Source organism: Penicillium psychrosexuale (assembly GCF_028828465.1).
Source record: "Penicillium psychrosexuale strain IBT 29551 chromosome Unknown utg000004l, whole genome shotgun sequence".
Lineage (NCBI taxonomy): Eukaryota > Fungi > Ascomycota > Eurotiomycetes > Eurotiales > Aspergillaceae > Penicillium > Penicillium psychrosexuale.
In genome coordinates, this window is record NW_026643189.1 from 4,476,890 (window position 1) to 4,500,797 (window position 23,908).

Genomic DNA, 23,908 nt, shown 5'->3' on the forward strand with positions numbered 1-23,908 from the left:
TGCGGAGTGCTTGGAGCGTGGTAAGATGTCGATCTTGATAATGGATGTAATGATATCTTTTCTTCTATTCCCTTGTCTTGCGTAGATCGTCCAGGAAACGACATTGCCCATACCAACGACCTCAACCTGTGGACATATGGCATGTCTCTAGGGCTACTCTGTACTCTGTCCTACAGCTCACGTCATCAAGAATAGAGGCCTCATACACGGTCGACTACTCTTTTAATGTTTATTCAACATAGTCTTCGAATTTCTGATGGAAATCATTGATTTGTAATTATTTTTATCTTCATTTGTTATGTGCATGATCGTCATGTCATGGTTCATTCATATCAATGGTATCTCACGCCGACTTGGTCTCCACGTGCTCTTCATATTGTACTTGTTCCTTTTGCACCGCGACCTTGTCAACAACTCCACGTTTGACATCCTCGCCCTCAAACAGATAAGCGAGTTCTTCGAGCGTAGGACCGGCCGTCTCAACGAAGAAGAAGTAGACCACGAGGAAGACAACAAGCACCCAGACACAGTAGTAGATGTAAAACTTCCAGCCAAGGTTCTTGAGGCCGATAGGGTTGACATAGCTTCCGAAGATCGAGGCCACCTGAATAGTCAGGAGCACAAATGCCCATGTTTTAGCGCGCATCTGAAGTGTCACAACTTCCAGCGAATAAGTGACAATCAGATTGGTCCACGCGAAAGTGTAGAATGCCTGGAAGAAAAAGATACAGGCAATCACGACACGACCGGCCACTATAGAGTTGTGCTCAAGATATTGCTGGGCAGCGATTGTCCACACGACGAAAGTGACAACAACACCACCGGAACCGGTAAGAAAGAAGAATCGACGGCGGAATTTATCGATGACCAGTGCAACGAAGATCGCGACGAAATACTGCCAGAGGGTGACCATTCCGTTCACAAGTGTAATTTCGGACTGGGTCTTCAGGCCCGTGTCTTTCAAGATCTGGGTCAAGTAATTCGAAACGAGCAGGTTGCCTGAGCTCTGACTGAAAACGGCTGTAGCGAAGCAGAGGAACAGGCGCTTGAGGTTGGCGGGAGAGGAGAAGAAGTCCTTCCAGCTCATGTTGTTCTCTGCTTCTTTGTCGATGGCCTGCTGAATTTCGGCGCATTCCACCGCGACCAGCTCCGAGTTGGGGTCACATTCACCATGGAACTTGATTAGGATCTTGCGGGCTTCTTCGAAACGACCCTTTGCAATCAACCAACGGGGAGACTCGGGGCAGAACCAAATGAGGCAGAATTGGTAGGCCGAGGGAGCAACTTGGATCAAAGTAGGGAGCCGCCATGACCACTGACTGGTGATCCTGTAACAACCATACGTTGCCCAGGCTCCAATCACATAGCCAAGAACGATGGATGTATTGTAGAAAGTAGTGACTTGTACACGTTCCTTGGGGTGGGACAGCTCTGTGATCAAAACAGGTGCGCCCATCTGGATGAGCGAAGATCCCACACCTAGAACGATCTTGCCGCCAATGTACATGTTCAAAGAAGTGGCAAAGAATTCGACAAGCACACCAACGATGATGACAACAGACCCTAGCGCAGTGGGTAGGCGACGACCGAATTTATCACTAATCCAGCTGAGAAAGATAAATGGGATGACACCACCAATGGCGTTCGAGGCTCCAAAGAAACCCAATGTAGCACCTTCTGGGTGTCCAAATCGATCTTGCCAGGAATCCAAGACTTGCATGCCGTTTGTCATGGACTGCGATAGATCGTCAGTAAAACGCACTCCAGTCTTGAAACACTAGAACTCACCCCATCAATTCCGAGAGCCGCACTTGCTAGTAGAGACGAAGTGAGCAGGAAGTACAGCAGAATACCATTCTTCCGTCGCCAGAAAGGCGGCATAGAATCCACGTCAATGGACGAGATAATGTTCTCGGTGGCATGAGCGGCAGTAGGAGCCATGATTGCAGACTTCAATTGAGACTAAGACACAAATGAAGTGGACTTGCCTATGATCGAACGATGGGGGGTCTTAGCCCGAAGGCTTCTCTGCACTTCTTATAGAAGAGACAGCCGGGTGGATACAACGAACTCTACGCATTCCGACAACCCTAGAGGTGTTCACGTGCTGAGAGAAACGTGGATTCCGTATTTCTGCGGGGAATTACCCCGTGGAGAAAAATGTGAAGTCTGGAGATTCGGGGAATCGGCGAAATGCCAATTTTACCGTTTATCCTTCGATGGGAGCTCTCCACTTCAACGCCACAATTCCCCGGCTATAAGGAATATAGCTTTGAATTTTCTGCTTGGGTACAGAGCTCTGTCACCTTCTTCTCTTTCAAAATACTTCACATTGTTTCTGTGGCTCTGTGTTCGACATTTGCTAATATGTCAGTACCCCTGCCCCCCGATTTCGAATGGGGATTTGCAACAGCCTCATATCAGATCGAAGGAGCTGTGAATGAAGATGGCCGTGGGAAATCGATCTGGGATACTTTCTGCCACCTTGAGCCTACAAGAACCAAGGGAGACAATGGCGACGTCGCTTGCGACCACTACCACCGATTTGAGGAGGATTTCGATCTTCTCTCCAGATACGGCGCAAAAGCATACCGATTCTCAATTTCCTGGTCGCGGATCATTCCGCTAGGAGGAAGAAACGACCCAGTCAACGAAGCAGGCATCGCGTTTTATAACAAACTCATTGATTCGTTGCTTGCCAGGGGAATCACGCCATGGGTCACTCTCTATCATTGGGATCTTCCTCAAGGCATTCATGATCGATACGGAGGTTGGTTAAATGTGGAGGAGTCGCAGCTTGACTTTGAGCGGTATGCAAAGATTTGCTATGAGAGATTTGGGGACCGAGTCAAGAACTGGATCACGCTGAATGAGCCGTGGATTGCTTCTATCTTCGTATGTTTCTCTAGTCCCTTGTCCTTTCTTTTTTATCCTTTCAGATAGCAGCTAACACATGTCTAGGGATACGCCACTGGCGGAAATGCGCCCGGGCGTAGCAGTATAAATCCGCAGTGCACGGAGGGCGATACTACTACGGAGCCATGGATTGTGGGGAAAGCCTTGATCATGAGCCACGCTCGCGCTGTCATTTTGTATAACCGGGAATTCCGAGCTTCTCAGCAAGGGCAGATTGGAATCTCCTTGAATGGCGATTACTACGAGCCCTGGGATAATGAGGATGAGCGCGACCACCAAGCTGCTGAACGCCGGATGCAGTTCCATATCGGATGGTTTGCGAACCCCGTTTGGTACGTTTTTTTTTTAGCCTCAGACAGCAAAAGAAGGACACAACTGACACCTTTGACAGTCTAGCACAAGACTACCCCGAATGCATGAGAGAGCAACTCGGCGAGAGACTTCCTAGGTTCACAGAGTCGGACTTTTCTCTGCTTAGGGAGGCCGACATAGACTTCTACGGAATGAACTATTACACCTCCCAATTTGCCCGGCATCGCGACGAGCCTGCCTCTAAGACTGATTTCTTGGGAAATATGGATGAACTACAAGAAAACAAGCAAGGTGTATTGATCGGAGAGAAAAGTGGTGTGCATTGGCTCCTGTCAACCCCGAGCCTTTTCCGGAAGCACTTGACACGAGTATATCGTGCATATGGCAAGCCTATCTATATCACAGAGAACGGGTGCCCGTGTCCTGGTGAAGACAAGATGACAGCTGAAGAGGCCGTCAACGATACCTACCGAATTAAATACTTCGAAGATCATCTCGATGCGGTCGGAACAGCACGCACAGAGGATGGCTCTGATATCAAAGGATATTTCGCATGGTCATTGATGGACAACCTAGGTATGTGTCTTGCTTCATACTTCAAAATCTTTGAGCTAATTCTTCTTTCAGAATGGTCCGATGGATACGGGGTGCGCTTCGGCGTTACCTTCACTGACTACAACACCCTGGAAAGAACGCCGAAGCAATCCGCATTGTTGCTGAAAGGAATGTTCGATAAACGCATGGGTGGCAACGCTTCCGAATCCAAATAGAGCAATGAGACCGGTATACTATAGATGAGCTTTTTTTCTTTTGTTAGATATTATGCAATTGACCTAAAATTCTACTAAAATTCTACAAAGCTAATATAAAGCACCTTCAACCCCTGTTAATCAATGTAAATTAATTAATTAATTAATCAAGGCGCGGAAATACCCCAAGAAAAGAAAAACCTGGGGCATTCGGAGAAATTCGCGGAGTATTTGACCGAGGCTCATCCCCGTTCCCATTTTCCCAACTGCCCTAACCTCCGACGAATTTTGCCGAGACGAAAAATGTGATGGCCAGCCCTGTATCTCGTTCGCGCTCGTCAGCTAGAGCATGCGATCGTTGCCGTCGGAGAAAAGCAAAGGTATGAAGCAAAACCCCGCCTTACCTAGTCTAAACTAATCTGTAATAGTGTGACTGCTCGGGTGAATCGTCAATATGCACCAACTGCCGCTTGGCTCGGATGCAATGCACATTTGACGTGCCGATCGCCAGACGTGGGCCTAAATCCAAGCGACAAAGGTCGCATGATGTGGCTTATCCAAATGTTCCGCATAGTCCCCTGGCACCGGCGTTGCAGGTATCGGAACATGACTCTATAACTCAAAATCTCGGTTCGACCGCCCCGGTTGCAGTTCCGCTAGATGTATGGGACGCCGATATCTCGGTACTTGATCCGGCTCTTTCTCCTGGGACCGTACATACAGCCCAATCGTCTATTTCCGATGTCGCCTCTACAAGAATTACCTCGGCGTTGCAGCGATGGCATACTTTGGAGCGGGTGATTGTCGTGCAGAGCACGTCAGCGAACTTAGAGCGGACTATCAATCATTGCTTCGAGTTATTCTTTGAATATCTATATCCCTTGACTCCACTTGTTCATGAACCCAGTCTACGAGATGGGTTAGGGTTCTTCGTGACCCAAGGAAGGAATTCGAGAGCTGACGGCCTCATATATGGAGTGAATAGTCTCAAATACCCAGAGCTGTGGCCCGATCTTTCTTTCACTTTGATCACTGCTGTCTGCGCGGAAGCAGCTTTTCTTCTTCCGAAAGATATATTTCCCGAGGGAGAGAGAATCGCAGACATATTTCTCCAAGCCTCCAGAAATTGCCTAGCTACATATTTGGAAGCCGATCTTGAATATCCAAATGCCAACTCCGTTGCCATCCGATACTTCCACTCCAACTGCATGCATGCTGCCGGAAAGCCACGACTGTCGTGGCACATCTTTGGGGAAGCCACCCGATTGGCCCAAGTGATGCAGATGCACGAAGAAGATTCACTGCAGGGGCTCACTTCTCTCGAAGTGGAGTTTCGGCGACGGGCATTCTGGATTGCCTATATTGGCGATAAATCGGCAGCCATTCTGAACAATCGTCCGATCACAATTCACAAATACTCATTCAACTCTGGCATCACTATCGGCTATCCGACCGGCATTGAAGATGAAACAATCCTGACACCGGGCAGTGGTGTTCCAGATGCCGAGAGCACTCAAAAGAGTTTTATTGCAGGGTTCAATGCAAACATTCGGCTTTGGCAAAGTGCATCCGATTTGCTTTTAGAGATGCGATTGTTGGATAGTCATAAAAATGGGAATTTACTCCCTCGTCAACCTCCTACGGCAGAAGAAAGTCACAGACTTGACCATCTTTACGTGCTGTTTGTGACGTCTCTCGATGACTTACCCCCCTTTTTACAATATGACCAGCTCATGTCAAACGCCAATAAAGACAATCAACGCCTGTCTAGACTCACAAGACTACATATTATTCAAGCAGCCAACGTTTACGTCTCGTTGCACTGTCTAAAGATGGTAATCACACAGAAATTTGAAGAGTTTAATTACTATCCTTCTGCGCCAAATGAAATGCTGCTACTACGGAAAACTGACATTGCACGCGATCTTCTCCGAGTCATTCGCGATGCTCCTTTCTGGGCATTGCAGATCAATGGCGAACCATGTGTAAGTCGCCTTTCTGCTGTCCTGGTACCAAATGAGCAAGTCCTAATGGCCATATAGGTAGAAAAGATCAGGCTTATAGGAGCTTGTCTGCTCGAGATTATCGATCAGCATGAAGCGTCCCCTCTGTCGGCTCGAGCCCGTAACGATCTATCGGTGCTTCTTGATATACTGACCCGCTTAGACTCGAAAGCGTCGGACACTTTACGACGGTTGTTATGAATACACCATGGTTTTATGTGGCAAATGAATGTATATTAATTGACTAAATTAAATGATACAATACAAAATATAAAAACATACTTCGCTTCCTCCGTATGTACCTACCTATTGTCTGAATCGAGTAAATGATCGGCGTCTGGGGGAAGATTCTGCGATTCCCCACACAATCTATTTCCCCGATTCTCCGTCTCCTTCGGCCAATTGACCTCCAATAAGAATCCCGGTTGAAGATCTCATCCTATAGCGGAAATAGATTCGCATAGTCACGAGCTAGACAAACGGGAAAACGTCTACCAAGGTGGCGTGCACCCTCAGCCCATTATCAGATTTCAAGGCTTTTTCAGGGGGAAACTTCTCGGAATGCGGGGACCCCAGAGACTCGTGATGTGATATAATTCGTGGAAATGGAAATTCGGCAAATACTCGATTCCCGCCTCAAGTCAGAAGCATACAGTATTTATATGAGTCGAGATGTCCGTTTCGTGGCTAGCCAGTCTAATTCGGTATTCAATTCTTTACTTTGAGCTCCCGACATGCGTCTCCACGAGAAATTCGGCCATGTTCTAACATGGACAACGTTGGTGAATGCTCTACCATCGATATCCGGACATACCAAGGAGCCCTCATGTCGTTTTGCGCATCAGTATTCCCAAAAGCAAGTCCTCCGGGATCCTACTGCCTTCATCAATGATATGCTGTATTGGGAGGGCAAGTTCCATCAGAACAACATCTCATACAATAGCAACAATGGTATCTCCTACGATGGCACTAACATCGATTGGGTGACCGGCGAGGCAACAACCAAGCACACGTTCAGTGCTGCCAGCAAAGAGGTTGGTGTTCATTTTCCCATTGTTTGAAAGTCCTCAACTCATATTCCAATAGTCCCTTCAAATCATGCTGTACGCCCAAGCTGTTGCTGGCTCTCCGGGAGCTGCTCGGTTCCTCTCGCCTGAGAATACAGCAGAGGCTCCTAAAATCGCGGCTTCTATTATGCAGAAAAAGTTGCAGACTTATCTCAAATTCAACGAGACTTACCCAGGATTCGGAGGCTTCTTGCCCTGGGTCACAGCGGATGCTCAAGATCTAACTCCAGTGACAGCCTGGGTCAACCGCGTGCCTTCTCTGGATAATGGGTATGTATATTCTTGACCCTCGTTCCAGCTTCCGGGCTAACATTAAGTATCCGTGTAGCGAACTACTATGGGCTGTATATGGTTTCATCCAGGCGCTTGAGAACACAGGCAATAAGAACTATCGGGAACTCGCACAGAAATGGCAGCTTTGGGTGGACTACACTAAAACTACTGCTGCTAAGGTATATCTCTCATGATTCCCCCTTCGATTTTGATTAGTCGCTAATCTCCTGTCTGTTAATCAGATCTTTTACAAAGGCAATGGCCGAGTCTGTACCGTCATTGACATTAAAGACCAATCCCTCCCTGTCAATCACCCGGATCAGTCGTATCTATGCGAGACTAAAGATTTACTGGACGACCCTTTCGAAGGCGAGATTTTCACATTTTGGCTACAATTCTTCGGTGGTTTGTCAAAGGCCGATAAGCAGGCGCTATGGGAAATCAAAAGGCCCCAGCTGGTGAGCGTGGACTACAAAATGGGCGGTTTCGGACCTATCACTGTCCAAAAAGGTTCGTGGATATGAAAGTAAAGACGAGAAGACAGTGACTAATTCTAAGACAGGATTTTGGTTCTCCAGCCACGAAACCTGGAAAGTGATGGAGATGCCCTACTATGACATCGACATTGTCCGGTGAGACTTCAAGCAGAAGGCAGAGATAGCTTTCATATACTAACAGTTTCCCATTTAGTCGCTTATTTAAGAACGCTGAGCGAGTCCGGACCTGCAACTCAGTCGCCACGAAGTTGCCCGGCATGTTCGCTTCAGTTAACAACATCACCGATCCCTCCATCGGCGACGTAACCGGCTACATCTCAAACGCCGGTATCCCCTCCATCTCGAACCAGACTGTCCAGGAGCTAGACGTCATTACGCCGTATAGTGTATTCCCGACAATTTTGGTCGACAAGTCTGTCGGGCTCGCCTGGTGGAGAAATATGGTTGTTGCCAAGAAAATGCAGAGTCAGGGACACCTTTCAGATATCAAGATGGTGTGGTTGGTATGATGCTAATTGAAATAATTCTCCAGATATCTATGGCAGCACTGAATCCACTCGTGTTGATGGAACGGGAGTATCTGCACTTCTCACTTGGGACAGCAAGGTCACTACGGTAGTCGCAATTTTGGGCGGAGTAACCGATCTCGTTCGTCAGAAGATGAAGGTAGATAACGTATATGATGAGTTTGTGGACATTATTGAGGTTTGTGCTCCCGGATACTCTAAGGGACCATGTGGAAAGGGAAGCTGCTAATTTCTTCGTAGACTGAGTACTCTCGGGTCTTCAAGCACCTAAAAGGAGAGAATGTCGACCTCTGCCTCCCTCAGGTGACTGTTCCTGATGCAGGATTGGACGATTTCACACTTTGCGCGTAGAGCTGCCTATGTCAATATGACAATAGGTTCATATAAAAGACATGTTGATCGAATTGCGGATGTATAGGCCTATATTCCATGAGTCTTTTCAACTCATGATATATGCTGGCTCCCTGCAAAATGCAAGAAGTAAGCATTGGTATATGATATCCACTTGTCTAGAGAAATGCAAATTATTTCCTTGGAGCACACATCTTTCTACGTGGTAGTGAAAAATTCATCTTTAGTCATCTGAGGTATCACGCTAAAAGCGCTAATCACGTCCTTCTACCCCAGGCTGTACCCAAGACCGGCTCCTCAACGCCAACGGGGACGACCTCATGACCTTCTCAGATACCCAATGCACCAATCTCTTCAACGGTCTCAAAGCCACTCACGGCGAAGATAGTTTCCGCGAAATCATGCAGGAAATGAGTCGCCGCCACTGTGCCGAGTGGAGGCTGCAAAGTCAGAGGAAACAAAACACACTTCCGTTTGTCTTATGGTGACACCGGCTTCCATGGAGTATGTCCTTGTCTCTCTACTGCCTTCTTCCGCGCCGCGCCACGAGCGCCAAAAAAATCCCCTTTCTTGTTTCGGTGTCCCAGGGAGCGAGTGGCCCGTATCTTCCATAGATGCTAGGTCTAGGTGATGAGGATGTGGCCGGGGCTGGATTCAAAGGAGTATCTTAATGTGGCTGTGGAGACTATCTTGCAATAGTTTTACCCGATTGTCGCGTTGCAGATGATGGATTTGCATACACTGGCGGTGAAGTTTCGTCATGAAAATGATATCCGGTGTTCGAGTGATCGGTGGGGTGCATCATTACGAGGGTGAGGAATCATAAGCCATGATTCTGGTTTGATGTCCGTCTGGGTAGCGGCGCCCACAATGGTGGTTAAGTTATGAACACAACCTGGAGGACTGACACAGATATTCTCTCCGGATAGCAGATTGGTGCAGTATGAACCTAAGGGTTCCCAGTCGTTGCCAGGGCGAACCGAGATTAGAACAATGCGGCTACTTATAATGCTGTAGATAAGACGACTATGTTAGCTTGATTTATATACCCTGTGAGCATCCATAGATGCTTAGTTAATGAGAAGCGTGCTGAATAAGCCCTGGTATGTAAATGTTGGATCAGATTGTTGCAGGCGTTCTGGTCAAACAAAAGAATTCATTCAACGAGGAAACTAGCAACGGGGGAAGGGGAGAAGAAGAGGAAAAGAATAGAAGTTTTGTGATCAAGCGTGATGTGATCACATGCTTATGCATCTAACAAAAACCAGTCGACTCCAGGGCTGGCTAGTTCGCACATGTCTATTAACTAGATCATGGTATTTCCCCGAGCTGAAAAGGGGCCAAAAAATGACAACGATGGTATATGGCAGTTGAAAATGAATAGATCGCCGAGTCAATGCATAACCTAACGTGAGAGGCGCCTGGGCTAAAGAACAAAGCAATTGGGGGTGGGGTCTGTACATGAAAAGAAAAATATCCGCATCAATGGGTATATAATGTCTGGCATGGAAATGCAAGGAAGCAACATCATGTTCGGATGGGCGGCCTAGTGGTTATACTAGGATTTAGACAACGCCGTTGTCAGTACCGCCGCAGAATTCGAGAATCAGCCGTTGGAGGTCAGAGAGTTTATATGGTTTCGTCATATAGCCTTTCATTCCCACTCTGGAGGCGCGATTCAATGCCTCGTCGCTAACATCGGCGCTCACAGCAAGAACTGTGGGAGGGGGTGGTGTACATAAGGAGTTGGAAATTGGATCCATTTCCATGGAGTCAGGGTTCTTGGGGTCCGGTCGCTCAAAAGCAACATGTTGGGCACGATGGTTCTCGACCATCTGGAGGATTCGTGAGGTGGCTTCATATCCGTCCATTTCAGGCATCCAAAGATCCATCAAAATCACATCGATCGGTCCGGTTTTTGTAGTCTGATGAGGCTCATTGATGACGCCTTGCATTGCGTTTACTGAATCGAGATCAATGTCCAGGACAGAGGGCTTTGACGCGGAGAGAATGCCTTGAACGATCTGGACGGCTTCTTTGCCATCGGCCGCTTCAAGTACATCGCAGTAGCCAAGTTTGCGTAGCATGCTCACCAGTACGCGCCGGTTAATTCGATTATCTTCGGCAACGAGAAAGCGCAGCGGATATTTCTCGCCAAGCTTCTTGTCATATGCATCGCCGGAAATATGTGTTCGATTCAAAAGGGTTTGTGATGACGGTCGCAGGAGTGTTGGGCTTTGAGACATGTTTTCGTCGATGGTGCCTGGTGTCGGCTGTTGCTGACAATTCTGGAGTAGGATAAATGGGGAGTTAAAGGGAGTGGGATCAGACAGAGAACTACTGGCACTGCCCTGTCGTGTTTTGTCGGTGGTAGAGGTGGATGGCGTCGAAACACTCTCACCGGGAGTTTCAGGGCGGAGCTCAGCTTCACGTTGGTTGACGGGGATTCGAATTCGAAATTCTGTACCACGCATAGGACCGGAAGTCGACGAACGCACACAGGTCAAGTCACCGCCCATTTTTCGTGAAAGGCCCTTCGCCACGAGGAGACCGAGACCCAGGCCATCTTTGCTTCTTGTGGTCGATGCATCTCCCCGAGCGAATGGCTTGAAGAGATTGGGTAGGAATGCAGCGGGGATTCCCGGACCGGTATCGCGGACAAGAATATGAACATCATTCTTCTTGGGGTCAATAGTCGCGCAAACAGTAATGGTGCCGTTGTTGGTAAATTTAATCGCGTTGAGAAAGACGCACGAGATTAGTTTAGCCAAATCACGGTCATCGGCAAGAAGGGTGTCCGGTAATGAAGGGTCTACAGACCAGTCCACAACCTTGGTGAACAATTCACCGTTTGAGGACCGCGACCGAATCTCAATCCGTTCACCAAACTCGGTTGCATTGCTAACAGCAGAGTCCGGTCGGCCACCAACGTGAAGAGACTCGTTGATTACCAAGCGGAGAAGATCTCGTAATTTGGTAAATCGCAAAGCAGAACCTCTTAAGTTCACATTGATTCCCTCAAGGAGTAGGTGAGGGGCGGATCGTCGGACTGCGAGAGACGGGCGTGGATCGGCCATGTTAGCCAATACAGCTTCGAACTGGCGAGCTGGGGTAGCATGTACGATCTGGCCGCTTTCGTGAACAGCATTCTTGACTTCTTCGCTGCGGGGCGAAAGCTCTTGCCGGGACGAAACCGCACGCAGTCTTTGCTTGCGCACTGGTCGGGTGTTCAGCTCTGATGGTAGGCTCCGCCGCCGTTTGTATGGGTTTACAGCGATATTATTCCCTTCGATGAAGATGCTCGGCCGAGTCTCGGGTATAGCAGGTGGGACTGTGAGACCGCCTAGTATGTCGGGCTCCTCCCGGAGTGGGGTTTTGGGAATTTGCATGTTGAGCTCGTATGCATGAACGACATTGTCAGCCGCTTCAACCGCACGTCTCGCACTATCTTGAACCATTTCAATCCCCTCCTTGAGCGATTGAAAAATGTCCCCCGATTTGACCGGAGGTTGAATCTCCATCGCCTCGCGCACTGTAGCATGCATGACGTCAAGCATGCCTACCACACCCTGCATTGGGGTCCTCAGCTCATGGGATAAGCTTCGGGCGTAGGGTTTGAGGGGGTGGGAGTTGAAATCATGGGAGTTGAAATCAGCGGCTTCATGGAAGGCGGCAGTCTGGGGGTTGTGGAACTCGGAGGTATTTTTCGTTGGGGAATCTAACATTTCATCTAGAATTTGTTCCCCTGTGTCCAGCCGTTGTATAATCAGGTCTTCGAGCGAGTGGAGAATCATCTCCAGGAAGGACCAGGACAGATTTCTATGCCGGAGACCTTCTTTCGACCACATCAACCCGAGGTGCGCCAGGCACTTTCCAGCCGAAAAGAGGGGAATCGCCAAATAACCATCGGCGGCGAACGGCAATTGATCATCGCCGAACGATAAGAGCGAGCTGAGGTTCTCGGGGACCAAACAACGCCGTTCGTGGTCCATGTGCAATAGGGGGTTCCCTCCGGCGAAATAATTGTTTCGCTGCAACCCAACTTTCTGATAACCATCATTGTAGTAGAAAGCTGCACCAAAAACCGACGGGCGCCGCCCGCCTAATTCTGGCATGGGCTCAGTTCCGTGCACCCTCCGAGCAACGAACCCATACTGGGCTTTGGTTATAGACGTCAAGTCCTCCATAAGCCGTTTCCAGAACAGCTCGGTGTCGGCTGCCCGCAGGCACTGTTTGAGTGCAACCAATTGTTCAATAGCAGTGGTCTGGACACCATCATTCCATGTTCCCAAGTCGCGTTGCACATCTCCATCGTCATGAACGGCATTTAGTCCGTCGCCAGTGATGCACTCGGACTTGCACGAGGGGAATGGCGCGGGACACGGTTGGACAGCGTGAGAGACATCCGGCTCGGGCATGTCGGGCATAGTCCATGTGGCAGTGAAAGTGACGTCCGTTCGAGGATTCGTTGTTCGGGCTCTCTCGTTTATCCGAGGGTGGTGGTAAGGACCATAGCATTCAATTGTATGAACAATAGACACCGTGGATGGATCAGACAACTTCGACGTACATTCACTAGAATATGAAATATTAAAGAGAGAAGACGCTCAGAAGGAGGGGAGAGGGGATTTTCCGTTAGTTCGATGGGGAGGGGCGGTCTAGACACGGCCTGAAACAAGAAGTTATTAAAGCTTTATAGATTCTGGTAGCTAATAATATTTCTAGCAGAGATGTTTCAGGCTTCTCTGAAGCTTTAAATTCCCTTTGACAATCGATCTCCTCTTTGTGTGTTGTGTCTTTTTTCCCTTGAATCCTGCGGAGATGCACGGAGGCGCACGGAGGCTGCACTGCAGGATCAGCGGGATCTAGATCAGGAGAGGGCCATCGGGTACCGAGTACCTGATTTCCCCGGCTGTTATCTATGATAGGGGAGGTACTCGGTACATCTAAGATCTTACAGAACAGATCTACTAGCCGTACTATATGTATGTTTACAAGGGTTAGCCGCGTGTGTGGCCTTAATTGAGAGCGATATGATCCATTTAACCAATAGTAGTGTTTTTATAGGTATTTTGGATGTCGCGTTAGATGTTTTTTGGATATCTTCTGGAATTTTCCAGGTACATAGGTTGTATGTAGACAGCGGAAAGAAGCGGAAAAAGGATGGATTCGACTATTCTAAATATATCTTTGATTGATTGTATCTCAAGAGCAATGCACCGAATGCTTAGCATCTACTTCACTTCTTAAGATCTCACGAGCATCGAGTGTTCGTGTTATCTCAACTTCGAATTTTTTGTCAATCTCATTCCAGTGGCCCTTCCTATAAAGGCTGCACTCAAAGCATTCGTCCAATTGGCCATACCACAGACGAGATACTGGGGATTTGGGGACGATAGAGCGATGGGGGCAGCCCAAAAAACGGGCAATATTTGGGTAATCGAACCATTCCTTGGTGTAAGCGATCTCCCATTGGCTCCGGACTCGCAAATATGTCTGCTCATCTTGTGAAATGTAGATCCTCACGTCGGCAACCACCTCGGGTGCGATTGTGACTGAGCAACGGTGCCATTCAATGCATTCATGTTGGCACCCTTTCAGCATTCGAGCCATTGCTCTCATATTCAACGGGCTGCAGGGACAGACGTTTACAAACCCGGGATACTTGCATCTGCGGTTTATCCCAGTGCTGTATTCCCTCTCGGAGGACTCAAACTCGTTGGCTAGGTGTAACTTGCTGCATGAGCAACAGTAAAGTCTTCTAGGTCCTTGAAGTCGACAAAGAAGTTGACGGCGTAAATTTGTTTCCCGGCTGGAATTCTTAGCTAAAACCCCATATGGAAGCCAACCCCCGTCGGAGTTATATGTAGGGAAGGCAAATTCCTCTTGTGCCAAAACATTTTGATAGCGTACATATAAAGACTTGCAGCTGAGTGCAAGGCAGACCTGACACTTTATAGGGAGCAGTTGAATTATCTGGTCCATTAGCTCTAGAGGCAGGTCTGATATAGAAGCCTTTTGGGGCTCTATTTCTGGAGGCAGGCTCGACATAGAGGGCTCTAGGTGCTCTATTTCTGAAGGCATGTTCGGCATAAAAGGCATGAAGTGGAGGACCTGAGAAAATGATTGAGAAATCTAAGCATAGCATATAAGCAATGTGAAGCACTTTCCGTTATTTCCCATGGCCGGTTCCTATTTAGGCAATATCATGTACCCGTGGATGTAGTGAATGCTAAAATTGACTGCTCTTGGGAATATACTTCTAGTTTTAATGTGCGCATCGGTCAAATTAACTAACCTCATACAGCTCATCCTTGAGGATTGTGGAATATCAGCATTCTGGACCGAGGAACACCGGAGCGCGACTATGGACAAGAGTATATGAATAACAAGTGCCTAACGCGCAATGCGTATTACAAGCTTCGCTTTTCATTCTTTACTTTCTTGAGCATCATCATTTCTCTTTATTACTTCTTGTCACTTCGCAATCACTTCGTTTCGTTTCCTGTCTATTCGCTTGTCAAACACGCAACAATGGACCTTCGCACAAGACACCCTCGCCCAATTCCTCTAGGTACAAAAGAACTGGCACCATCTTCGGCCTTGGTCATGACTGTCGTGCTGGTCATATTCTTCCCCGTTCGCTTTATGTACTCGAAGGATCTCTCTACTGGAGGTGGGCAGCTATGAACAGAGACGAAGGTCAGTCAAAGCTTTTGAACAGACGGGATGATTACTGATTCTCGAAGACTGGACTTGGTCCGTTTCCCTGGTAAATATGTTGAATTCTGATGCAAATTGGAATATTGCCGTGACATGACAACGGGGCCTTTTATTATCGTGATAGGAGTAAGAGAAACATGGAGCCAAAAGAACAAAACTGTCCTTCAGCTCAGGTATCAACCGCTCTCACGTTGATCTTGTACTATCCCGTCATTGATGACCGTACACGGCACATATCATCCAGTGAAGACCGTAGACGCCGGGATTTGCCCTCAAACCAACGGAAAGCCCAAAACAACCACTTCCCCAAATCTAATCCTGTCGTCCCTTCAATAACCGCTGGGTAACCTTGTCCTTCTCTATAATGTAAACCTGGGCACCCCAGCCGGAGAGAGCATCTCGGTCCACGGCGCTAAGCAAGGCTTGTGAGATTGTCTCGAAGAGGTCTTCGGGGGCCTGTAACAACAAACTGTGTTAGACGGCGGATTTAACAAGTTGTACGATAACACCAATAATACATACCAGATCAGGCTCCCACAGACCCTCGCAAGTACCGAAGAGCTGGTCACTTGCTGTTCCGCTGACAATGAAGTCCTTGGCGAAATCGATACAGCCAATGCTGTCAAAGCCACAGATGAACGGCTTCCCTGTTGTTGGGTTGATACCAGCCAGCACAGGGCTGACGAAGTAAGGACCGAAGCGCTTCTCATACAGCGATGAGCTCACTAGGTTGGCGAGGGTCTGCGGTGCGATGTCGCGCTCCTCGCGCAGCCGGTACATGTTGACCTTGTAACGGAAGAGATCGGAGACGGTGTTGACATCAGTGGCGAGGCCAGTCAGGCCGAGATAGGTGGATGGGGCGTAGTTGAAGATCTTGGGGAAGTTGTTGGAGATGGTCAGGGACTGCATGCCCAGACGAAGGTCACAGGCGATGGCGACGCAGTCCTTGCCCACCATGGCGACACAGGCACCGCCATCTGCAGAACGATTAGTATTTCGGTTGACTATTCACGAGGGACAAGGTTCCGGCATACTGATGTCGAAGGGGTTAGACTGTGATGGGAGAAGTCGGTCAGCTTTGAGGTCCAGAGATTCGTGGACGATGTGCACAAAGGGAGCATTTTTCTTACCATTATTGCAGTATTTCAATGCAATTCAATATGACAGGGATATTCCAGAGCTAAAGCACAAGAAAAAAGAAGAGAAAATGTGGTTGAGAAGGGGGCGGGTTGGGGGAGGTGATGGAGGTGAGTTGATGACGGGGAAGCTCTGAGGTACGCGAGAGCTCAGATGACGCCCGCACCGCTGCCTGTTCGTATGTATGCGACCTTCGACTACTTTCTGCGCTCTCTTTCTCCCCGCATTCAAGTTTCACACTTGTTTACTTTGATCTGTCCGTTTAAAATCTCTTTATTGAGATATTCAACCTTCTCTATTTATTGCCAGAGCTAGTGTTTTTCTATACACAATGAGTGCCCACGTTGTGGTAATCGATGCGACAGCCAGGCGGGCAACAATCAAGACTACTCCCACCAAACACTTGACCGATATCCTACAGGAAGCATGCTCGAAGCTTGGATATAATGCTAGTCAATACTCATTAAAGTGAGTTGGTGTTCCTTGTCTCCGATGACAACACTGACCCGGTCTTCTCTACGCAACAGACACAATCGCAAGCAATTAGACCTTTCTCTTTCCTACCGTTTGTCTGGTCTCATCTCTGGCGCAAAACTTGAACTTGTTCAAATCTCTCGCTCCCCGTCAGTCGTAACCGTCGCCCTGCAACTGCCCGAATCTGAGGCTCGTGGTGCCCCGAATGGCCGCATACTTGATAAATTTCCCAGTACGACTACACTCTGGATGGTACTACGCAAGTTCGAGGCGGGAGTTGCAGGGAGTGGCCCGGTACGGAACCTCACTTCACGGGCAGCGCCCTCTGCCGATAGTGGAGATGTCGCCGGACGACTGTACTATGAGATCCCCGTCCTTCAGATTTTGGAACGTGAAGTATCGAGCTTCACAGATCTACAAAAAACCCTAGCCCAGCTAGGTTTCAATAGTGGAAATGTTCTTATCCGGCTCAGTTTCCGACGGACCGAAGAGCCTATCGAAGAAGCCATGGTGAAGATTGGCGAGTTCTTCAAGTCATCAGAGGATGAGGCTCCTCCGGCACAGGATAAGAACGCAGCGCGCACAGCAGCTCCCGCTGACAGTACAAGCAATGAGCCTGTTCAAGTGCTCTCCGGTTCATCGCAACCCGAGCCCTCCAGTGTCACCGTCGCATCAGACGAAGTCGCCCCTCCCCCATCTACCTCCGAACCGGCCACTTCCACGGCCGATTCTGGTCGAGCAATTACTGTCTTCTCTCCTCCCTCAGAAGACACTCCTTCCTCGGCAAAATTAGACCACAATGAGAGTGATTACATACCCTCTATCGAGCACGCAAAACTGCACCAGCGGTTACTCAACGAGTCCTCTCGCCCAAAACGCTTGCCAACGGACGCCGAGATCGCTGCCAAGGCAGAGGCAGAAGCGGCAAGACGAGCAGCAATTCACGAGGTCGATGTGAAGCTCCGTTTCCCAGATCAGAGTCAAGTAGTCGCCAAATTTGGGACCTCGGACACAGGACAGTCGTTGTATGAATTCGCACGAGGGTGTCTTGCTCCATCGTTCGCCAGTGAGAACTTCATTCTCACTGTCCACGGTGTATCCCGATCCAAGCACACACACGCCATACCTCCATCAGACAAGAAGCATCTGATTAAAGATCTAGGGCTGGCTGGCCGTGTGCTCGTCAACTTCTCTTGGGCTGATAACGCTGCCTCGTTCGTTCATGAACGCCGAGCAGAGACCCTACGCCCCGAGCTTCGGAGCCAGGCTCAACAGCTCAAGGTGGAGCATCCGCCTGAACTCAAGGAAGAAGATGTGCCTGCTCCCTCACAGCCGGGTCCGAGTAGCGCTCAGGGCGGTGGTAAGTCCAGCGGGGCACGGAAGAGTGGTGCTATGCCTAAGTGGCTGAAGCTACCGGGTAAGAAATGAAATGGGATAATGAAATGTTTGGTTCAGGTGAGCGACATGTGCTGCTCTTGATGATTCACGACTTAACTATGTGGCGCATCCCTTCGAGACGCATTAACGTCTTGGATGTGCGAATAGACTTGAATCACATGCCTTTCATACTTCATTTATGTAGATAGCCTCAACAAAAATCTAGGCTTAACACCAAATGAACGGTGTATATGTAGTGAGATGCTGTCCTCTGCATACATATTTACATGAAATCAAACCTCACTCGGCTTGAGCCAAGGGCATACGCTTCTCCATCTACGTTGTAGACCTCCATTTAGAAAGTGGCTCAATTGCAGATATCACACGTAAAATGGTTGAATAATTGTTTTCATTATGGTTTCACTCCATACGACAGAGAAGGAATCCCATAGTTGCCTTCCCCTTCATGCACGCCCCCTTTCCGATCCGAGAATCACGCTTTTTTTTGCGTCGAGTCGTTAAAACGAAAGAAAAACAGGAACGGGTCCGGAAATTTAGTGAGCAGCGGTGCGGCGAGACTCAGCAATAACCTTCTGCATGGACTCAACCTTGGCCTTGCCGCGGCCGAAAGTACCGAGCTGGACACGAAGTTAGCAAAAGTGTAGACTCAATAGATCGGCGGGCTATGATGTTAGTGGAATCATGAGGGTTGGGCATTGATCTTAGGTGCTATAAACAGAACAGTAATTGCACGGGCTTGTCCAAGCAGAGATTGAGATGACTCGTCCTCTGCATGATTGACATGTATGGCCCATACAGTACCATTCTGTATACAGCAAGACCTCGACCAAATCGACCCAAATCCAATGTAATCCATACAACAGAGCCAACCAGACAAAAGCGGGGAAAGGATTGAGAGTAGACGTACGCGCTTCTTAGCGAGTTTGCGGGCACGCTTATCCTGGGCGTTGCGCAGCAACTCAATGATGCGGCGCTCGTAGGGAGCGAGACCAACGACCTCCTGGGCGATTTCGCGGACGAAAGCGGTGCGGCGGGAAGACTTGCCCTTGGTGCGCGAGATGCGGGTCTTGGGGGTGTTGAGGGCGGTGGTTTTCTATATCAGGACCTAGTCAGTATGTCTGTTTCGCCAAGTTTCATGTAGCAGCCGCAGGTCCCAATGTTCTCTTCAATTCGCGGTTCGTGTCTCTGTCTGTCGGGGTGGTTCATAGCGTGGTCGGATCAGGGTTGCGTGCATGGCGAGTGCTGGCACCGGTGCCAAAGTCGAATTCAAAATAGTGTTCCCGTGACATCGAAATTTTCCCCAGTGAGTCTCCGATATTCTTCGTTCGGCGATTTATTCGCAATCCTTCTTGCCGCGATGATTCCCAGTGTTCCCGCTATGAACCATGACCCGACTGATCTTGTGTTGACCAACAGAGCGAACGAAAAGAAGAGACCTTGGGAGACCTTCAAACGAGCGACAAACATGGTGCAAAGAGACAGTAAGAACGTACCCGGCCCGCGTTGAGTCCGACCACAATTCCGGAGCGTTCGGCCATCTCGACGGTTGTTGACTGAAGGGGTTGGCGGAGGTTGTCGAAGAGGAGGTGAGAGAGCCGTGTGAAAATCGCCTGGTCTTTTGCCTGGAACCGCAAAATGGAGCCTTGGCGTTGGTGCGGTAGGCGAGTGACTAGGGCTAGGGCTGGGTGAATCGGGACTAGCGTCATTATTTACACCTCAGGCAACCAAGTCCATGTGGCTTGGCATGTGCACGTGATAGATATTGCCCTCCTTTTATAGATCAACCTCTTACTACCTGGACATCATCTGAACTTGTTGATATCAACACTCTCATGGATTGGTTTACATGTACTCTAACTATGTACTTTCATGGACACATGATTTATTCGGCATTAGAGCCTGGCAGCCAGCACTCCATCAAGTGCCTCCTCCCAGCTCTCTCTCAGTTCTCCGCAGAACAATTCGAGCGCAGACTCGTCCATCGCCTTTTCCAAGACTTCTTGAAGCGGCTTCTCGTACTCATCAGTAGTATCCCCACGCTTGACCATGTCAATGAGTGTACTGAGAGTGGCTGATTCAATAAGGCTCTGTTTCAGACTTCGGGTGTTCAAACGGATATCCTCGAAAACTTCACAAACAAGAGTATTCAGTCGGTTCATTTGTTCGGCAGGGAGTTTGGCGGTCTTCACAGCTTTTCGAGAATTCAGGTTGAAAATATTACATAGAGCCTTGAGGGTCTCCACGAGGGTCCAAATGGTATGGAAATATTCCCATGTCGGTGCACCTGGGGTGCCTGGGGTGAACTGGACGGTCGTCCTCATGATAAGGGAAGAATTTCTAGTGTCTTCCAGGACTAGATCCTCTTTCTTAGCCTTCAACCAATCCTCTATCTCGCCAAGAACAGTCTCAATTTCGGTGGAAGTATGGGCCTTCGATCCAGCCATAAACATAGCCACTTTCAACAATTCTACGTGAATCTTGGCTGCATCTATCTCGGCATCAGTGTGATCAACATCAGTCTGGGAGAGCGATAATTTGCCGGTGTCAGGCAGCTCTGGCTCCAAGACGACTGGCTTCTGACTGCCGATGCCCTCAAGAACACTGAAAAGTCGATCAGTAAGCCGGGCGGACGCCAGCCAATTTTCCTATATGTACATTAGTCGGTGCCATGGTGTCATTCAAGCCAACAAACTTACCCCAGGAATCGGGCCTGCGCGCAGTCGGTGCTCAAATGCAGGTTTGCCACAACGTTCTAGGTCCATAAAACCATCGTACTTCCGCTGGTCTTGAGCCGGTGATGTATCCTGGGCTATAGGGTAATTAGTATTCAAGTATGTCAGGAGTACATGGGAGACTGAGAATTGCTGACCGATTTCCTCGTGAAGGGCCAAGTGGTTTCCTTTGCGGATTCTTTGCATCCGCCGTAAGTCCAGTGCCCACATTCTCCGGCAGATACTGTCCCTGATACGTTTTTGAAGCTCAATTGTGTCATCTAGATTCACGTAAGTCCCATCATCAAGTCCTTTTATCAAAGAGTTCTTGATAGTGAAGCTTGCATGACGATAAAAGTCGAGAGCGGTAATGAATGCAACTTGCGCGTCAAAGTCCTTGTATTCTCCGCCCTCTATAAGAGGCGCGGGATGAGGGTGGATGGTGGCAAAGCGGGTAAAGAGGTTATGAGCAACACTTTCATATTGCATCTGCTTGATAGACAGCTTGCCAAACCACCTCAAAGCAATGGAGCCTGCGCCGAGAAGAAGATAAATTCGAATCAACATAAGAATCGCCTCGTAGTTATGAGGTGAGTCGATTAAAAGATGTTCCAGAATCCCGGCGGTGCGAATCAGGGCAGTGTTACTGACTTTCTCAGATGCCTGGCCAGCTGCGTTAGGCTGAAGAAGGGCCATTGCGGCAATGATGCAGAAGTCATCTGTAGGTCGGCTTTCCATCGCGGAAGCAGTATCTGGTTGGCTTTCTTGTTTTTTGTCCTGTGTCTTTGCTAAAAGGGTGAATGCATCGTAGAAGTAAAGGCAATTGCGGACAAGGGTCTCGATACTGGATTTCAATACGTTTTTATTGGCTGAAATCCGGTCGCAGTATTGCAGCTTGTACGCATTGATCAATGGAATGGCATCATCCTAGAAAGTTGATTAGCTCGCATTGACTGAGTTTAGCAGAATTTGCACGTACAGGTTTCCCTTCGACACTGTCCAAGCAATTTTGGGCTACTCGGTGAATCAAGGCATCATCACGGGTCTCCAAGACCCCTCGCAAGTCTTTAAAAGCATAGAGTTTGTGCTTGTGTTGGTCAAAGTATCTTTGGCACGCAACAACCAGATCATCCTCTGTCCGCTCGCCCCGTTTGAATCCGGTTAGGACTATGTCCATAATAGCGATGTGCGCGTTGCGGGACTTTGGGCTGAATTCGATGAACTTCTCGATATGCTGCTGCGTATCGGAAAGTAGCCTATGAAGCAGGCAACCATTTATTAGCTGAGGGTTTGATGGTGTAGAAGTAAAATGTTGGAAGACATACCCTGGACTTTTTTCAAGACGACGCACGGCTAGGATGAGCAAGTTCCAGTATTTCCAATCATCCCGCTCATGCAAAGTTTTGCGCTCTGCTTCGTCTTCAGGCACGGTAAGCAGGCCTTTGACGTATGAGTGCCCCTCTTCCCAGAGTTCGGCAGCCCCCAAGCTAGTGACTTTGGCTAACATGAAGGTCCTGTCGTTATTAACAATCCGAGAGCTGAGACCAGTATTTTCACTATTGAGAACCTGCACAATCTCTGCCCAACGAGACTGTGATTCGAGAATTCGAACAACCAAGAGAAGTTCCTCGGCGGTTTGTATCGCTCTCGGAGGGCTTAGCAATTCGGTCTGTAGTAAGTCATTTGAATCAGTCAGTCATTTATGTCCAAAAATTTCATTCAGTCTTCACTTCCAGTGACATGAAATCTTGGAAAAAAGTCACATACCGGGTTAGAGGGAACCTCGGCTACTGCTTTCTGAGCAAGGCGATAGGCAAGTGTCCCAAACAACTTGTGGTCCATCTCCGAACTAGACTTGTCATCCGAAACGAGGTAACAGAGGAAGATCGCCCAAAAATAATACTTTCGCTCCCGAGGAAAGTTCTTTTGGAGACTCATGGCAGCCTGTTATAAGAACGAAGGCACTCGTTAGCAACTTAGGCCTTCATATGATCCCGGTATAGCATATGCTTCTTCTCAACTCACTTTCTGGGCTGACTTCCAATCGCCAGCCTCATAGCCGAACTTGAACCACCTCATCTGAAGATCACGATCCTGTGGCTTTGCCTTCGCTGCTCGTTCCCATATAGCGCTCCGAAGCTCGGTATAGTCATCCATATTTCGCAGCGTACTGTGGAGTATGTCGAGAGAGTCTAAATCCGAGATCGGTGGATCGGCCTTGCACAGCTCGAGGGTTTCTGCAATTCCCCTCTTTTTATGTGTCATATCCGCATGGTTGAAGAGAACATTCGCTTTCCAGGCCTGTTATCTCACGTGTTAGTTGGTTCTTTACAGCTAACGACGTCGTAGTGGTGGTAGATTCGGAGTACAATGATAAGGATCACTCGCCTTCAGGAAATGAGTGTTCTCGCCTTTCTTCATGCGCTTCTCAATCAGCTGTAAGGCCTGCTTCATATTCTGGGAGTCAATGGCATCTTGGATTTGATTGTTACGACGCAAAAACACCGCGTCATTGCTGGAGCTCATGGTGGAGGTGTTGCTCAATGTGCAGGAAAACTCTTCAATTGGCGTTTTTCGCAGAATGATCTGATCACTGTGCGAAGCACAGCATAGGCTAAAAAGGTTCAATGATCTGAGTTGGAGTGGACTGATCGACTCCGGTCACTTTTTATTTGGTGGGGAAGAAGACCAAAGGGTAGGCGGTCAGTCGGTCCCCTCACCATACTGCCATGATGTATTTCAAAAATAGAAATGACAAGTCCATCGATCC

At 48.6% G+C, this 23,908-nt stretch overlaps 11 protein-coding genes across 11 annotated transcripts; 6 read left to right on the forward strand and 5 right to left on the reverse strand.

Moving 5' to 3' along the window:
- Positions 1-343: 343 nt before the first annotated feature.
- Positions 344-1,941, reverse strand: N7518_007574 (putative MFS hexose transporter; the record flags this gene model as incomplete). Its single annotated transcript, XM_057188501.1, has 2 exons — positions 344-1,735; positions 1,789-1,941. 2 exons carry the CDS (start codon positions 1,939-1,941, stop codon positions 344-346), a joined length of 1,545 nt encoding a protein of 514 aa, XP_057040204.1.
- Positions 1,942-2,367: 426 nt separating this feature from the next.
- Positions 2,368-3,998, forward strand: N7518_007575 (glycoside hydrolase family 1 protein; the record flags this gene model as incomplete). The annotated part of the gene is made up of 4 exons (XM_057188502.1): positions 2,368-2,895; positions 2,962-3,248; positions 3,308-3,804; positions 3,856-3,998. The coding sequence occupies 4 exons, from the start codon at positions 2,368-2,370 to the stop codon at positions 3,996-3,998; spliced, it is 1,455 nt and encodes a 484-aa protein (XP_057040205.1).
- Positions 3,999-4,285: 287 nt separating this feature from the next.
- N7518_007576 (transcription factor domain-containing protein) lies at positions 4,286-6,181 on the forward strand (the record flags this gene model as incomplete). Its single annotated transcript, XM_057188503.1, has 3 exons — positions 4,286-4,357; positions 4,406-5,962; positions 6,020-6,181. 3 exons carry the CDS (start codon positions 4,286-4,288, stop codon positions 6,179-6,181), a joined length of 1,791 nt encoding a protein of 596 aa, XP_057040206.1.
- A 533-nt stretch (positions 6,182-6,714) lies between these two features.
- N7518_007577 (endo-beta-1,2-glucanase) lies at positions 6,715-8,695 on the forward strand (the record flags this gene model as incomplete). The annotated part of the gene is made up of 8 exons (XM_057188504.1): positions 6,715-7,014; positions 7,067-7,317; positions 7,376-7,499; positions 7,563-7,830; positions 7,883-7,952; positions 8,011-8,316; positions 8,363-8,522; positions 8,585-8,695. 8 exons carry the CDS (start codon positions 6,715-6,717, stop codon positions 8,693-8,695), a joined length of 1,590 nt encoding a protein of 529 aa, XP_057040207.1.
- Positions 8,696-8,815: 120 nt separating this feature from the next.
- N7518_007578 (uncharacterized protein) lies at positions 8,816-9,183 on the forward strand (the record flags this gene model as incomplete). Its single annotated transcript, XM_057188505.1, has 2 exons — positions 8,816-8,834; positions 8,972-9,183. 2 exons carry the CDS (start codon positions 8,816-8,818, stop codon positions 9,181-9,183), a joined length of 231 nt encoding a protein of 76 aa, XP_057040208.1.
- Positions 9,184-9,194: 11 nt separating this feature from the next.
- Positions 9,195-9,511, forward strand: N7518_007579 (uncharacterized protein; the record flags this gene model as incomplete). Its single annotated transcript, XM_057188506.1, is given in 3 exon segments — positions 9,195-9,296; positions 9,310-9,357; positions 9,395-9,511. The coding sequence occupies 3 exon segments, from the start codon at positions 9,195-9,197 to the stop codon at positions 9,509-9,511; spliced, it is 267 nt and encodes an 88-aa protein (XP_057040209.1).
- A 749-nt stretch (positions 9,512-10,260) lies between these two features.
- N7518_007580 (response regulator) lies at positions 10,261-13,122 on the reverse strand (the record flags this gene model as incomplete). Its single annotated transcript, XM_057188507.1, has 1 exon — positions 10,261-13,122. One exon carries the CDS (start codon positions 13,120-13,122, stop codon positions 10,261-10,263), a length of 2,862 nt encoding a protein of 953 aa, XP_057040210.1.
- A 2,608-nt stretch (positions 13,123-15,730) lies between these two features.
- Positions 15,731-16,551, reverse strand: pup3 (proteasome core particle subunit beta 3; the record flags this gene model as incomplete). Its single annotated transcript, XM_057188508.1, has 4 exons — positions 15,731-15,874; positions 15,941-16,395; positions 16,453-16,471; positions 16,549-16,551. 4 exons carry the CDS (start codon positions 16,549-16,551, stop codon positions 15,731-15,733), a joined length of 621 nt encoding a protein of 206 aa, XP_057040211.1.
- Positions 16,552-16,886: 335 nt separating this feature from the next.
- On the forward strand, positions 16,887-18,457 carry N7518_007582 (putative UBX domain protein; the record flags this gene model as incomplete). Its single annotated transcript, XM_057188509.1, has 2 exons — positions 16,887-17,023; positions 17,083-18,457. 2 exons carry the CDS (start codon positions 16,887-16,889, stop codon positions 18,455-18,457), a joined length of 1,512 nt encoding a protein of 503 aa, XP_057040212.1.
- Positions 18,458-18,960: 503 nt separating this feature from the next.
- On the reverse strand, positions 18,961-20,133 carry N7518_007583 (60S ribosomal eL36 domain-containing protein; the record flags this gene model as incomplete). Its single annotated transcript, XM_057188510.1, has 3 exons — positions 18,961-19,044; positions 19,335-19,520; positions 19,921-20,133. 3 exons carry the CDS (start codon positions 20,131-20,133, stop codon positions 18,961-18,963), a joined length of 483 nt encoding a protein of 160 aa, XP_057040213.1.
- A 186-nt stretch (positions 20,134-20,319) lies between these two features.
- On the reverse strand, positions 20,320-23,664 carry N7518_007584 (MDM20/NAA25 family protein; the record flags this gene model as incomplete). Its single annotated transcript, XM_057188511.1, has 8 exons — positions 20,320-21,072; positions 21,124-21,236; positions 21,297-22,065; positions 22,118-22,394; positions 22,464-22,807; positions 22,906-23,082; positions 23,164-23,429; positions 23,508-23,664. The coding sequence occupies 8 exons, from the start codon at positions 23,662-23,664 to the stop codon at positions 20,320-20,322; spliced, it is 2,856 nt and encodes a 951-aa protein (XP_057040214.1).
- Between the last annotated feature and the right edge of the window lie 244 nt (positions 23,665-23,908).